The sequence below is a fragment of the Dermatophagoides pteronyssinus genome, unplaced genomic scaffold (genome assembly GCF_027571235.1).
Source record: "Dermatophagoides pteronyssinus isolate colony J.1.1.1.1 unplaced genomic scaffold, Derpt_VIB-CSIC_2022.12 sq0001, whole genome shotgun sequence".
NCBI classification, from domain to species: domain Eukaryota; kingdom Metazoa; phylum Arthropoda; class Arachnida; order Sarcoptiformes; family Pyroglyphidae; genus Dermatophagoides; species Dermatophagoides pteronyssinus.
The window spans coordinates 5659474-5676442 of NW_027461525.1; the positions used below are offsets into that span (position 1 = coordinate 5659474).

A 16969-nucleotide genomic window follows, 5' to 3' on the forward strand; every position below is an offset into this window, starting at 1 on the left:
CAGCAGAGTGGTGGTAAACAGACAAGGATCGATGGATATTTGACGACGACAACGACAACAACAACAACATCGAACGAATTTTTTTTTTCCTTCTCGTTTACGCGCATGCGGTGTTCGAATATGAATTAATCAAAAAAAAAATGTTCGATCGAAGATTCGCGCGTTGAAAACGATCAACCCAAAAAAAAAAATCGATATTTGAAAATCAAACTTTTATCAATCAATCAATCAATCAATCAACTTTTTTTTTCTTCAAATAAATTATGAAATTTTTTTTTGTTTTGTTTATTAATGATAATCGAATAATGATGAAAAAAGGATTGGTTATATGTGGTTATATATACAATCAGAAAATGTGTCAAAAAAAAGAATTTATCGATTTGTTTTTGTTTTTTTCGATTTCAAATGGAAAAAAAAATTATATAATCATCAGTGTATAATATATAAATTGAATGAAATGTAAGTGTAAATGTTGTTTATCGAATGTTTATCATATTTGACAATTATCAATGAACGAAAAAAATGGTTAAAGAAAGAAAGAAAACATGATAATTTGACTAGTTTCTTTCCAAAAAAGCGAGAAAAAGTGAATTTCGTTGATTTGTTTTCTTGATTTGAACTAAATTGTAATTTTCTATTTATATAAATCCAGTTAAATAATAATAATGTTTGTTACTGTTGTCGTTGATAATGGTAATGTGATATAACAATGTTGTTGGCAGTTTTTCTGTTGATACATTTTTTTCAAATTAAAAATTAAAAAAGCAAAATCAAATTATGTGTGAATCATACAAAAAATGTGTAGCTGTAAATGAATTTTGGCTGCATTAGAAATGAGATGAAAAAAGTGATAAAAGAAAGAAAAAAAACACTACTAAATATTTAACAAGGAAGGAATATCACTGAATGAAAATAAGCAAAAGAAAATTCTATATTTTTTATACAAATTACAAGAAAGTAGCAGCTGACAATTGAAATTGTTGTTGTTGTTCGGGGAATCAATCAGAAGAAAAAAGATTTCTTTGGAAATTGGTGTTAAAATAATCGAAATACTGATGAGTGTTAAATTCGTCGAAGAAAAAAAATGGTTGTTGGCACAATTTACATCAATGAAAGAGATTAATGTTGTTGTTTTGGTTGATTGATGTTTACAAAAAAAAAAATGTGAAAACTAAATTTTTAGGTTTTTAAAAAAATGTCAATCTGATGGAATGTCGATGATATTTGTATAGAATATTATTATATAAAGAAAAGAAAATGTTAAAATTTTGTAAAAAAAGTCGACGTCCAGCGAGAAAATTAGTTGAGATCAAAAAAAATTATCCAAAAAATCGATTGATTGATTACACAAAAGTTGTTGTTTGTTGAGATTGAGCAAAATATAGAATGCAAATGATTGCAAGTTTTCCGTTGTTTTTGATTTTTACATTTTCTATTGCATCGTTGTTGTTGTTGTTTGTTTGAAAAATTCATTATTCTTCTTCACTTTCACCTTGTACATACATAACAGCTAAATTTTGAAATCTTGGTCCCCAACGATTCAAATAATCAAAATCTTGTTCATTATCATCCATAGCTGATGCTAATGAACTTAATGAACCAGCTGTACTACCACAACCTTCATATGCATAATTACGTAAATCATCAAATGGTGGTGCATTAGGATCGGTATCAGCTTTTTCCAGATTTTCCCGTATCAATTCACCAACATCAGGATGGCCACCATCAGATGGAACTAATGCAGAAAAAAAAACGTTTAATAACGTAAATGTCATGAATGAAAAAAAAAACATCTCTTACATTGACGGTGATGACGCATATCTCGAATCATTGTTGGTTTTCCCGGTATTGTTTGACCAGTTGGATCAATCGGTATACGTAATGGTGTTATATCATATGCATTCATATCATCTTCACCACCACCTTCATCATCATAACTGATAATATTTTCACGAACATCATCATCAACATCATGTCCAAATTTTTGATGTGGTCGTTTACTTCGTTTATAAATTAAAAAGGCAGCAATCAAAACTGTGTATGGGGGGGGGAAAACAAATGAAAATTTAAATCAAATTAAAATGAATTAAACAAAATAAAAATCTCCCTCCGATTTGATCAATCTCTCTCTCTCAAAATAGCAGTGGTGTGTGTGCGGAGTCATTATCTTACTTGAATAAAAAATAACACAAAGTAGAATTATGAGTAATGCATCCATTCCTAAACCAACAGCTGCTTTACCACGACGTAATAATGGTCCTTCTTCACAGCTACAATTATCACAACGAAATCCTTCTAATGGACATTCACAAGAAAATCCTTGTCCATATGGTAAATTAAAACAATGACCACCACGACCACATGGATGCCATTCACATTCATTACGATCTTCACAGCTTAAACGATTTGCTGTCATTTGAAATCCATTTGGGCAGCTAATTTCATTCGAGGGGAGGGGAAATCAAAAATTCATTAAATATAGTTTTTTTGAGGGGGTATTTTTGATGATAATTTTCAGAAGCGAAACACATTTTAGAAGAAACAATTAGGAAATATGAAAAAAAAGAAGGAAACGACATGAAAAACAAGACACACACATTGCTATGTAAAGAGAGAGAGAGAGATTTCGGAGATTTCGGAGATCGAAATTTGATTGAAAAATGAATGAAAAAAACATACTGATAAAATTAAATGATAATATTAATATGATAATCAATGCTGAATTGCTTAATTGAAGCTCTTTTCCAATACGTTGAGCATTACAATATTGACCGGAATAATGTGGTAAACATTGACAATGAAATCCACGTCCTTCAGGTAAATTAAAACAAGTACCACCATTAAGACATGGATTTAATGGATAACATTCATTCAAATCGGTACAATTTTTTCCATCACCAGTTGTACGAAAACCAAGTGGACATCTTTTTTGTTTTCATTTTCAATGGACAGTGAACAGTGAACACAGAATACAGTGTGAAATTGGTTAGCAGTAAAGTGGAAAAGTGAAAGTTAAAAATAGTTAACAAAGACGACAAACACAGAAAGAGAGAAAGAAATCAAGATGGATTAATTCAATAGATTATACAGATAGAATTGATTTGATTAAAAACACATTCATTAAAAAAAACATACCTGCATTCATGTAGATTCCATAAATCAATACATTCAAATGGATGATTACAATGTATTCCTTCACATGGATTATTTGATGGACAACCAGTAATTATATTACGAGCTTCAACAACAAATGCATTTTCCGATCCATTTTCCATTGGTAAAGGACGGCCATCTAAACGTATATCAGCCAAACAGCCTGTTGTATAATACATTTTGAATTAAAATTTCTGATTCAATCAATCATCATCACATTTACCTTCAACATAATCAAAATCAACAATATATTGTGATGGACCAACAATCTGTGCAAAACCACCGGCCATAACATTTTGTTTATCAACCAACAACAATTGATGCAAGCCTTCATATTCAGTAATTTCATTAAAACGACGACCACCACCACCATCCAATGCAATAGCAGCAGTTGAACCATAACGTTGAACTTTTACCGTATGCCATTGACCATCCGAAACCGAAACAAATGGCAACCATAATTCACGTTCTTCCAAATTATTCAAATTAAAACGGAAACGTAATTTTTTATCTTTAATTTCTAGAATCCAATATTCACGATAATGTTTGCTGGCTACACGAAATAGTTCACCATTTTTTTGCCTTGTTCGAAATTGTAGCTGAATTTCATTACGATAAGGATCCGGATCAAATGATATTGCATATTTAATATAGCTATTTGTTTGAAACATTTTTGACATTGTTTCACGATCACAATTCGGACCAGTCCAACCTGGTTCACATAAACACCGTGCTGAATTAAAACTTGCTTGACATTCACCATTAGTACAACGACCATATATTGAATTTGCTTTACATAATTCTTCCGATATTTGACAACCAGGTTCAGAATTTGAATATGAACCCGGTGAACCAAGATCATACATAACACTATTATGTATTAGATTCCTGATGCAACCATTAAATCCAGTTTTTGATGGAAGATTATAATAATTTGAATTGGCTAATGAATGTGATATTCCTGCACCACTACCACCACTGGATGATGAAAGTTTTTGATATAAACCACCAACTTGTAATGGACTATTTAGATTAAGAAATTCATTAAATCCAACAATTTGTGTAATATTTTCACAACGTGAACGATCAACACGCATCAGATCATCATCATTGAATGGTATGCCAGCACATTTATCAACTAAAATTCTTGCCGTTTCACGTGACCAAAATAAATCAATACGATGCCATTCACCATCATGTAGATCACCAATTGGATGAACAGTTAATTCAGCCGTACCGGAACCAAAATCAATCAATAATCTTGGATTACCACGATTCAATTCCAATGAAATAAAGTCGGTAATTTTATATTCTCCTTCGATTGGTTCACCCATTGGACCATTATAGAAAAGCAGACCGTTTGGTGTACGGGTCATAAATTCAATTGATAAATGTGAATCAGAACAAACTTGTAATGGTGGATACCATGCCCAACCATCACCATGGAATGTACGTGAAGGCATTTCACAACGTGGACCCGAATAACCACGTGGACATGTACATAATGCACCAACTAATGAATCCGAACAACGGCCACCATTCAAACAATGTGGTGGCATTTTTCGACATGTTTCAGTTTCATCAAAATCTCTTGGACCACATGTACATTTTGGACGAACACCAACATTCACTCCGACAAACGATGTACGATTTGCATTAACAAATATTGGTTGTGGATAAATTTCCAGAACATTTGTACAACTTGAACCTTCACAATTTAGATTTTCCACTAAACATTCATCAATACCGACCATAGTAATATTAATACCAACTTGATGTTCAATTACTTTTCGATTCAATGTTACAGCACCATCCAAAAATACTGATTTTAAATAAGGTGAACCATGTGCTGAAAACCGAATATCTGTTATTGGTGGTCGTTCTGAACGTGTTATAACACTGAATACATCCAAATTTTCACGTTGTACTTTAAGTATTCGAGCTAGAACATCTTTAAATTTTTCATATTTACTTTTTTCTTGTTTTTGCCGATGTGGAAACCAAACCCGAATAAAATCTTCAGCCGTTATACCACTAACACGAATCGAACCAGAATTATAAACAGCTTCTTCAGGTAGTTCACGTACAACAACCGTAACATTAGCCGGAACATTTTGTGTATGTTTACGATCATGAACATTAAATCGTAGAAAATATTCACCATTCGTAACATTTTTCATTGTTATCATACCATCATCAGTATTCAGATCGAATAATGGATGTGCAATACCACCATCCCATATAAATGATTTATCCGGCAGATCCCAATCATCCAAATCTTCAACATGAACTCTACCAATAGGTGTTGGTGGTGATTGTCCCAAAAAATTATATACGAAAATATTTTTACTACCCGGATACATACGATTATCATTAATATCACCAATAATAACAGTTAATGTTGATGTACCAGATTTTGATGGATAACCACTATCTTTAATAACAATCGGTACTAGGTATTCTTTTTGAATTTCACGATCAAATTCTTTTTTCGATGTTACAATAGCCATACCATCACCATTAGCACCTTTATGATCTTGATGTACATCAAAATATTCTTTGATTGTATCGGATGCATCTTTCGATAAACGAAATGTAAATGGTGGACCATTATTTCGTGAACGATCATCATCATCAGTGGCAAGAATTTCTTCAACTTTTGTTGGTCCTTGATGTTCCATAATTACTGGACGATAATCTTTTAGAAATCTTGGTGCATTATCATTAACATCGACAACAATCACCGTCAATGTTGTAGTAGCTGTTCGTGCAGGGATACCATCATCAATAGCCAAAATTTTTACATGATGCCTTGGTGTATCTTCACGATCCAACATTCGTTGTGTTTTAACAACACCATCTTGTCCAATAACAAATTGACGTTTTTTATCCGATGATCGATCAATAGCATAACTAACTCTTGATTTTCCACCTTGATCAGCATCATGTGCAACAAATGTTGCTAACGGTGTTCCAATATTAGCATCTTCTTGTACGGTAACATCCAAATTTGTTTCCTTAAATTCTGGTTTATTATCATTAATATCTCGTAATCGGATATAAACTTTTGCATAATCAACATGATATGATTCAGAACTTTCACCACTATCACTAACTTGTATGGTAATATTAAAACCATAACGTTGTTGATAATCTTCATAATCTAATGGTTTAGCAACTTTTAACGATCCGGTACCATCTGAATTAGTAACCATTGTAAATTTATCAGCACCAACTGAATTTTCGAGTACACGATAGCTAAAACGATTTGTTTCAAGTAAATCTTGATCATTAACCGAAACAACTAGGATTGGATTTTCCGGTAACATTTCACCATCAGTTTCATCAACTTCTACGCTCCATTCTTTTTTAGTAAATTCTGGTGGCATATCATTAATATCACGTATTTTTATCGTTGCTGAACCGGTTCCTTTCAGACCACCACCATCAGTAGCCACTACTTTTATAACATATTCCGGGTTTTGTTCACGATCTAAACAACAAACCAATGTTGAAATTGTACCAGTATCTTCATCAATTTTAAATATCAATTCACCACGTTCATTAACTGGATTTTGTTCGATTGCATATTTCAAACGTGCATTCGATCCTTCGTTCGGATCATCATAATCAACAGCTGTCATGGTCATAACTGTCATATCGGCTGTACCATTTTCAGTAACATTTCCTTCATATCTTGATTGTGGAAAAAATGGTGCATTATCATTGATATCCCTTAGATTGACCAATACATCAGCATAACCAACCAAACCATTACCACCTTCATCTTCAGCAAATACAGTAAAACGCCATTGTGAACGACCAGTTGGTAGATCACGATCCAATGGTTTCAGCACATAAATTTCACCAGTTGTAGAATTGATTGAAAATTTACTATTACGTGGATTTTTATCATCAATTCCTTGACCGGTCAAGAAATATACAATTGCCTGAGGACGATCACGATCACCATCGGTTGCAGTGACCTAAAAATTGAAAAGAATTTCGGTTATTAAAGGGTTATTCTTAATTAAGGAACAAATCAATTAAAAAGCGTCAATTTCCATCAATAAATTGGTTAGCGTATGGCGTGTTAAAGAAATTTTTGGTTGAAAAACACTAATGGTATATTGGGTTTTACCTTAAGTATCATTTTGGGTAAATCTTGATCATCTTCTTCAAGTATTGTTGTTTCATAGGAACTTTTTTCAAATTTTGGTGGTAAATCATTAATATCTTTAATGAATAAACGAACTTGAGTGGAATTTTCGTGCAATGTATCCGATGCAACTAGGGTCAGATTATACTATATACAAAAAAAAAGGGGAAAAAACAAAAAATTAACAAAAAAAAAAATCCTATTTTAGGAAAAAATTCACAGGAAAAAACAAAAGGAAAAAACAATAGACGAAGGGCAATTTGCAAAACTCAAACGAAGCTAACCAATCATATTGATGATAATTTACACTTTTTTCATTTTAAAATTTGAATGTTTTATATTCATAACCTGTAACACTCGTTTTGGTAACATTCGATCATCTTCTTCAGTAATCTGTGTTTCATATGTTGGCCGATCAAATATTGGTGGATTATCATTAACATCATTTACATGTATAACAACATGTGTAAAATTTTCATTTAAATTATCTGATGCAACCAAACGTAATTTGTACTGTAATAAATTAATTAATTAATATCAGTTATTATCAATGGATTAATTCAATCTATTCTACCAAAAACAAAACAAAATTTGCAAATTGCATAACCGAATGAAAATAAAGGAAAGAAAAGTAAAAGTAAAAAATATGGATTAAAATGAAAGTCGAACCTCTTTCCGTGATTCATAATCTAATGGACCGGCAACATAAATGGCACCGGTTTCATTTTTCACAGCAAATGCACCACCATGATTACCACGTGTAATTTCATAACGAATTTTTGATGCTATACATTTTTAAATGAAGAAAGAAAAAATCAGTGAGATTTTCAACAAAAATAACATTCGAAAAAAACTTACATTCATCTTTATCTTTAGCCGTAACAGTAATAACTGTATGATGAATATCTTCATCTTCATTAACTTCAGCATCATATAATGCTTGATCAAAATAAGGTGGATTATCATTTTTATCACCGATAGCAATACGAATATATTTGGTAACTGTATAAAATAAAGGAAAAAATGAAAAATGTTTAGAAATTTTGTAATCAAATTATCATCATTAAAAAAATTTACCATAATTTGGTTCATTATTTTTCATATTCGGTCGAGCTGATGGTGCACCATCTTCAGCACGAACCAGAATAGCATATGCTTGTTTTTCTTCACGATCAAATTCAATATTTGTAAATATTTCACCCGTTTCACGATCAATTTTAAACGGTATATTTGTATCACTACCTTTTGGCATAATTGAATAGAAAACTTTATTGAATGGTGGTGTACCATCTTTATCGATAGCTTCAACTTGTGTAACTTTTGTACCGGGTGGCATTCCTTCCAAAACAGTTTCCTGTTCTTTTTCAATAAACAATGGTATTTCATCATTAACATCCATAAGATAAATGTGAACAGTAGCTTCCGATCCTAGTTGTTGTACACCATTATTCTGTACACGAACAGTCAGGTTATATTGATTAATTTTTTCAAAATCTAATGGTTGATTAACACAAATATCGGCCCATATTTCATCACCTTCACCCGGACTTTGTATAACATAGAATGTATCTTTTTTATTTGTTTGTTCGGTACCACCTTTCATCAGCGTATAGAAAACAGTAGGATTATCCGGTATTCCAGATCGGGCTTTAATCGATATAACTTTATGTCCAATTGGAACATTTTCCGGTATCCGTATTGGTCCATATTCAGGTTTATCCCAAATTGGTGGATTATTAGCACGATCAACAACATCAATGGAAATATCTACAGTTGCACGATGTTGTGGATAACCATTATCCGTTGCAATTGCACGCATTGAATAATGATCACCATCTAATGGCCGTGAAAGACTAATCCAACCAGATTCAGGATTTATACGAAAATAACTTAAATCTGAATGACGATCTAATGCCGTTAGATTATAAGTGATAATACCATTCATATCGGCATCTTCATCCGATGCTGAAACACGTAAAATATTTGTACCTAATGCTGTATCTTGACGAACATATTCTTTATATTCTTGTCGATCAAATAATGGTGGATTATCATTTATATCGGTAATTTCAACCTGAAAAAAAACATTTTTGATTATTTATTTGAAATTCATTTTATCAACAACAAACAAACAAACAAACATACCTTAAATGAACAAACACCTTCTAATGGTGGTGAACCACGATCAGTAGCTTTAACAGTAACCGATACAAAACGACCATCATCACCTTCACGATCAAAAACTTTATTTGTTTTCACTTCACCAGTAATTTCATCGACAACAAATTTTGTTCCTTTTTGATTTGGTTGTTGTACAATTGAATAACGAACTTGGCCATTATGTCCTTTATCTTGATCAGTAGCTTTTACCGTTATAACATGTGTACCACTTGCAGCACCTTCTTCAACTTTTGGTTCATATGAATTACATTCATCAAATACTGGTTTATTATCATTAACATCGGTAATGAAAACAACAACTAAAGCTGTACTTGTATGAATAGTACGTGCACCATTACGACAACACGAACCATCATCACGTGCCGTTACATTTAATTCATATTTATCTTTATCTAATTCAATATTACCGGATGTTAATCGTATAACACCTGTTCGTTCTTCAATAGTAAACATTCCCGATGTAGTACCACCACCAACAAAACCAAACAAAATTCCATCACCATCTTTATCACTAGCCACAACAGTAGTGACCAATGTATCTGGGCCAGCATTTTCATCAACATTTGGTGTATAAACATCTTGTGAAAATTTTGGTGATTCATCATTTTTATTTTCCGTATAAACACGTACAGTTGCTGTACCGGTTAACGGTGGATCACCTTTATCAGTTGCACGTACTGTAAATACATATGTATTATTCATATCAGCATCCAGACGTTTATTTGAACGAATAATTCCTTTTGAATCGATAACAAAATCATCACGATCAACAGTATAAACAATTTCAGCATTTTTTCCTGTATCTTGATCAGTAGCCGATACTTGTAGTATTGATGTACCAATATTAATATCTTCATCAATATTATGTGCCTGGTAATCCGGTAATTCAAACCGTGGTGCATTATCATTAACATCGGTAACTTTTATGGTTAATTCAACTGATGTTGAAAATCCACCTGAATCTTCCGTAGCTGTTACAATTAGATTATATGTTTTTGGTTGCCGAAGTTCTTCATAATCCAATTCTTTAGCCAATTTAACAATACCACTAGTTGGTTCAATATTGAATGTACCTGAACCGGCACTACCTTGTGTTTTCAATGTATAACGGATTTGTCTTTCAGCAAATGATTTTGCTTTCACTTCAATAATATCCGAATCTTTTCGTTGATTTTCCGGTATAGTTGTTTCATAATGTGGCATATAAAATTGTGGTGCACGTTTACCACCCATAATCGACAATCGTGCTTCTTCGGTTGATTGAAATGTACGATCACCAGTTGGACCATTATGATCTTCAGCTTTAACATAGATAACATATTCTTTATCCAACATAAATGGTTCATAACTTTTTACACGAACTTCACCTGTTCGTTCATCAACTTCAAAACGACCACCAGTACGATCACGTACTAAAAAATAATGTATATTATGATCAGTATCAGGATCACGTGCTTGCAGCTTATAAACTGATTCTCCTGGTTTTGCATTCAATTGTACAACTGCTTGCATTGGTAATGGACGATTTATGAAATATGGTTTTTCATCATTTACATCTTTTATATGTGTTATGATTCGTTGTCGAACAATATCATCTTTATCTATAAGGAAAATGGTAAAATGAGAAAACAAAAACAAAACGAAAGAAAAGAATTAGTATGATCTTATGGTCAATGATCTATTTGTTTCATGTCATCATATCATTTAACCAGAAAAAAAACCGTTAAACACACACATACTAGCTACTGAATTTAATCAACATTACTGGAAAATAAAAACAAATCAATGGTCAAAGGTCACGAAAATCATGCAATTACTCGATTGAATTGACCACAAAATTCGTTGTAAAGATCAAAATAATGATGTTATGTTATGTTATCTATAGCATTTGTTTATCAAAAACAAAACCAAACAAAAAAAAATCATTCAATTCAAAATGATGATCATTATAATTCCGGCTAAACAAAATTACATTACAGAAAAAAACAGATAAACAACAAAACAAAACAAACACGCAATTGAAACTTAATGATGATGATGATCATTTGATCGAAATGAATGAAATTCCAAAAACATAGAAAGAAAGAGAGAATATAATCCTTATTAGGCATTATATTTTCTATTATGAAAATTATTACCATCATCATCATCATAATGATAATAATCATCAACATTCGACAAAATCCAGACATTCAAAACAAAAAAGAAAAAAAGGAAAAAAATAATCTCATTTTGAGTGTAAATTATAACGATGAATAACATTATCGGAAGTTTGGATGAAGAAAAATTTTTTTTGCAGACTTGCGTCATTTGTTCATTTAAATTGGAGGAAATAAAAAAAATCTATAAATTATAAGTAATTTATAGAGCGCCAAAGAATGACATTTATAGGCCATATCAAAAGATAGGATTATTTTTTTTAATAAATAAAAAAGTCACAGTCAAGTTGATGAAAATGACTAAAAGTTCACTTGGGTTAGGTTAGTGACTATGACTGTGGCTGTGATTCATAGTTTAGTGAGGTTAGGTTGATGACTATGACTATGACTGTGATTCATAGTTGAGTGAGGTTAGGTTGATGACTATGACTATGACTATGGCTGTGATTCATAGTTGAGTGAGGTTAGGTTGATGAATATTCACTGATTTTTTATATGAAGAAAAAAATGATTGAATCAAATTTCATAAACAAATAATGATCATCAATCAAAAAAAAATGATTTTTTTTTGCTGATGAAAATGATACAGATGGTGCATTGCATCCATTACATTTTTCTTCTTAATTCAAAAAAAAAGAAAACTGTCCAATGATGATGATTAATACATTGAATGTATATCACACACACACACACAAAAAAATCAAGAATCATTTTCTAATGAATCAATGAATGAATGGTCGTTATCATCATCATCACACATCATTGAAAAGCAATCAGAAGAGAAAAACAAAACTCCAATCAAAAGCAATTCATGATTAATTGATATATTTTTTTTCCTATCAAAAATTAATAATGATTCAGAAGAAAGAAAAACTGTTTTTCTTTTTCGTGCAAATAAATAAATAAATAAACGATACGACCGATCAAAAAAATTAATGGATGAAAAATTATTGCCCTGAATGGACTGAATGGATTGCATATGGCACACACTTATTTTTCTCTGTGTATCAAGATTACATTTGATAATGATAATGATAGCAAAACTAAACAAAATATAAGACAGGTGTCATCATTATGTTTGAATTTATGTTTTTTGCTATAGCCAATTATCTGAGACAAAAAAAACTTTCCAGATCTAAATATTGATGATGATCATTATTACACACACACAGCCATTTTCATTTATAATAATTTTTCCTCTAAACAGCGCAATAATATTCATAAATTTTCTGGACAACCAAAAATTGTCTGTGTGGTCTGGTGTTTGAACACAACCAGACCAGAAATGTAAATGAATGTAATTTATTTATTTGTAGGATGTCATTATTTTTCTTGCATTCAAAAACCAGAAAAACAAAACAAAACTTACCATCTTCCAATGATGAAATAACCCAAAAATCAATAGTTTTATCTTTACCCAATTGTTCATAATCCCATGGTTCTTTTACTTTAACCGCTCCGTTTGGATCAACCGTAACCCATTTGTTTGGTGTTTCCAGACGAAATTTTTCATTTGGTTGACGACGATCCAATTGAAAAACAACCATACCCGGTGTTGAACCATCTGATTCTTTAAATTCATATGTTTTTGTATGACGAATTTCACGTTTTGCACGTGCACGTGCAATTGAATCATTATTATCTTTATCATCAGATTCTGTTCCAGAATCATTATCGTTATCATCCGGAATCTCTTCACTTTGACTAATTTTCGAATCATTCACATCATCATTATCATTATTATAAGTATCTTCACGATAAATTTCAACAATAATTGGTATTGGTTGTGATGAACGACGTTCAGTTGCTGGACGACGATCATCCGTTGCATAACATTCAAATTCATAACGTTGTGGTATTCGTTCAGAATGTTTTATTAACATTATCTGGCCAGTTTTTGGTATAATAACAAAATTTGGATGTCTTTCCGTTAGATGATATACAACTGAATCAGTTTCATCTAAATCTTTTGCAGTTACATTACCAATAATTGAATATAATGGTTGATCTTGTGGTATATAAAATTCATATAATGAACGTTCAAAAATTGGTTGATTATCATTTTCATCATCAATCATAATACGTAATGGTACTTGAGCGAAAAAATTATTATTATTATCAGTTGAACGTGCTGATAGAATATAATCATAATATGGTTTTGATTCACGATCTAATGATCTAGTTGAAACAATCAATATTGATGTTTGATTTATCAAACGAAATGGTTGTTGATTATTACGTTGATTATTATGATGTCTTTTAACAATATGATTATCATCCATATCATCGATTGGATTGTTGTTATTTAAATCATAATCATTTTCAATTAATTGAAACATAATTGTACCATCATTAACTAAATTTTCATCATCAATCAAACGAAGACGTTCAAAACCTTCAACCAATGTTAGCGAAGGTTGATTTTCCAATAAATGTCCTAATGCTGATGGTTGATTGAAACGTATTTTATTAACACGTGTATTATTATAAACATTAATACGAAATACACGATCACGAACATAGAATGGTGTGGCATCTTCACGTACAGCCAAAAATACTGGTTTATTAACCAAATCTTTTAAATCTCTTGTTGTCATTAATAGTCCATCGGATAATAATGTAAAATGTGTTTTCGATGATTTCGGTGATGATGATTCATCTTTATCATCATCATTCGTTGATCCAGATGATGATACCATTTCATATACATGACGTTCTAAATCTTCAGAATCGGATGCAAATATTGAAACTAAATTCAAATCGGTATCCGATTCAGCTAATAAACGAAATCTTGGTTCGATATGTGGTTCAACAACAATTGAATTCGTAGTCAATATTGTTTCTTGATTTTTAATGTTATTATTATCATCATCAATATCTGATAATGTTAATGAAACATCATATAATGGTTTGGATGTAAATTTTAACCTTAATACTTCATAACCAATATATGCATCATGTGGTACGGCTACAACTTCTTCGGCCATACCTTGATCAACATGATAATTATTTACGACAACAACATCATCTAATGTTGATGGTAATGGTAATGGTGATGATGATGATGATGACTGATGATATTGATAATGATGATAATGATGAGGATGACTGGATGTTACTACAGTTGAAATAGCCACATTGAATTGATTCAATATGATTAATGAATAGAATAATATTAATATTATAAATGAAATATTCGTTGTTGACTGTTTTAAGGTAGAAATAGTCGTTGATAAAATTTTTGATGGCAATTTTGGTAAAGAAGAATGAAAATAATTTTGTCGATTTGTCGACGACAACATTGTTGTTCTATGTTGTTGTCGATGTCTATTATTATTGTCGTTGTTGTTTACCATCATCATTTGATGATGATGGCTACTTCGTGTTAAATTATTAACACGATGTTTTCTATGATTATGATTAATCAGAGAATTTAATGATGGTAAATTGGTGGCTGGATGGTCCATGGTTGTTGTTGTTGTTGTTGTTGCAAGATGTTTTAAACTTTTTTTTTTAAAATGATAATTTCATCAACAACAACAACATCTAATCGGATGATTAGTAATGATGAACATTATTGATTTTATGATGAAATCAACTGATGATAATTATGTTTAATTCAATTGAACCGTTGCCTATTTGAGGAATGAGGAAGGAAGAGAAAAATTGAAAAAAATTGAATTAAAATTTTTGTTTTTGTTTTTCAATTGAAAATCATTGAATTTGGTTGGCTTCTACACAGAGGGAAAAAATTTCGGTTATAGTCTTTAAGGACAACCCTTTGCGAAAACTCAGTCCTTTTTTTCATCGACAGATGGCACTGATTTTAAATTTTTTAAAAAGAAAAAGAAACGAGCGAAAAAAATTTTTTTTTTTTCGATTCTTTTTTCCAATTTTTTTTTTTTTTTTTTTCGATTCTTTTTTTCCATTTTTTTTTTTTTTTTTTTTTTTGATTCTTTTTTTCCAATTTTTTTTTTTTTTTTTGATTCTTTTATTGAACTGTTTTGTTTTTTTACCCTTTGGTTCTTTTAAAGTCAATTAATTCTCAATTGAAAATACCTGATTTACATATATTTTTTATTAAGGCGCTGCGAGGATTCGAACCCGTGACCAACACATTTTCCATTATGATTGAAATTTCCATAAACGTAAACCAATTTTTTAAAAAAACCCAACCAAAATTCGATCTAACTAAACAGGAATAAACTGTTAAGATATGATATTGTTGGTGAATTATCACCTAAATGATTTCTCTTTTCATATTGGAAATTTTTCAAAGGCCGATTTTGACTTAGAAAATTTTTCAAATTTTGGCTTTCGACTTAGAAATTTTTTAATTTTTGGTTTTGACTAAAAAAATTTTTCTAAGTCCGATTTCAATTTCAAGAATTTTTCAAAGTCCAATTTCGACTTAGAAAATTTTTCAATTTTTGATTTCGACTTAAAAATTTTTCTAAGTCCGATTTTGAAAAAAATTTTAAAGTTCGACTTCGACTGAAAATTTTTCAATTTCGGCTTCGACTTAAGGGAATTTTTCAATTTTGGCTTTCGACTTGGAAAATTTTTCAAAGTCCGATTTTAACATAAAAAATTTTTAAAGTTCGACTTCGACTGAAAATTTTTCAATTTCGGCTTCGACTTAAGGGAATTTTTCAATTTTGGCTTTCGACTTAAAAAATTTTTCAATTTTGGCTTTAGACTTAGAAAAATTTTCAATTTTTGGTTTTGACTTGGAAAATTTTTCAATTTTTGGTTTTGACTTAGAAAATTTTTCAATTTTTGGTTTTGACTTAGAAAATTTTTCAATTTTTGGTTTTGACTTAGAAAATTTTTCAATTTTTGGTTTTGACTTAGAAAATTTTTCAATTTTTAATGATTTTTTTCGCTATTTCAACAAATTTTGTATTCGATTGGTTTCAACAGACGACTTTTGAGTGAAATTTTGAAAATTGTGTCACATGATCAAGCTATTTCAACAAAAATAGTCAAAAAAAGTTAAAAAAGCCTAAATTATTTCTCTCTGTGTATAGAGCAGAACAAAGCAAAACACACACACACATTTTGAATATGAAAAATGAATTTGAAAAAACTTTTTGTTTTTCATTGTTTTTGATCTGGAATTATAATTCCAAACAAAACAAAACAAAACAAAACTTTCATTTGATTATTGACGTCATTGAGAATTTGGTTGAAAAAGAAGCTTTTTTTTTTGTCAAATCAAATCGAAAAGAAAAAAAATGTCAAAAATCAATGTTGGTGAATTGATTATTGGGTTTTTTTCACACATTTGCATTATGAAACCAGCAGCCAGTCAGAA

The 16969-nt window shown here is 30.7% G+C and overlaps 1 protein-coding gene across 4 annotated transcripts; it reads right to left on the minus strand.

The window, feature by feature from the left end:
- Window positions 1–613: 613 nt before the first annotated feature.
- CadN (neural cadherin) lies at window positions 614–15284 on the minus strand. 4 transcript variants are annotated; one of them, XM_075821745.1, is made up of 11 exons: window positions 13022–15284; window positions 9458–11094; window positions 8390–9386; window positions 8171–8314; window positions 7982–8097; window positions 7661–7825; window positions 3377–7139; window positions 3136–3316; window positions 2680–2924; window positions 1801–2034; window positions 614–1735 (listed from the first exon to the last, which is right to left on the minus strand). In XM_075821745.1, the coding sequence occupies exons 1-11, from the start codon at window positions 15117–15119 to the stop codon at window positions 1473–1475; spliced, it is 9843 nt and encodes a 3280-aa protein (XP_075677860.1). In that variant the 5' UTR covers window positions 15120–15284; the 3' UTR covers window positions 614–1472. The 4 variants fall into 4 exon arrangements, with proteins under 4 accessions (XP_075677860.1, XP_075677858.1, XP_075677855.1 ...); XM_075821743.1 differs by lacking the exon at window positions 7661–7825 and adding an exon at window positions 7295–7459 and having other exon boundaries at window positions 13022–15282; XM_075821740.1 differs by lacking the exon at window positions 2680–2924 and adding an exon at window positions 2173–2435 and having other exon boundaries at window positions 13022–15278.
- Window positions 15285–16969: the final 1685 nt, after the last annotated feature.

Coding starts and splice junctions, on each gene's coding strand:
- CadN (XM_075821740.1), bottom strand. CDS start 15,119: ATGGACCATCCAGCCACCAATTTACCATCATTAAATTCTCTGATTAAT. Junction 11,095..13,021: donor TATTTCATCATTGGAAGATG/GTAAGTTTTGTT, acceptor TTTTCCTTATAG/ATAAAGATGATATTGTTCGA. Junction 9,387..9,457: donor AAGGTGTTTGTTCATTTAAG/GTATGTTTGTTT, acceptor GTTTTTTTTCAG/GTTGAAATTACCGATATAAA.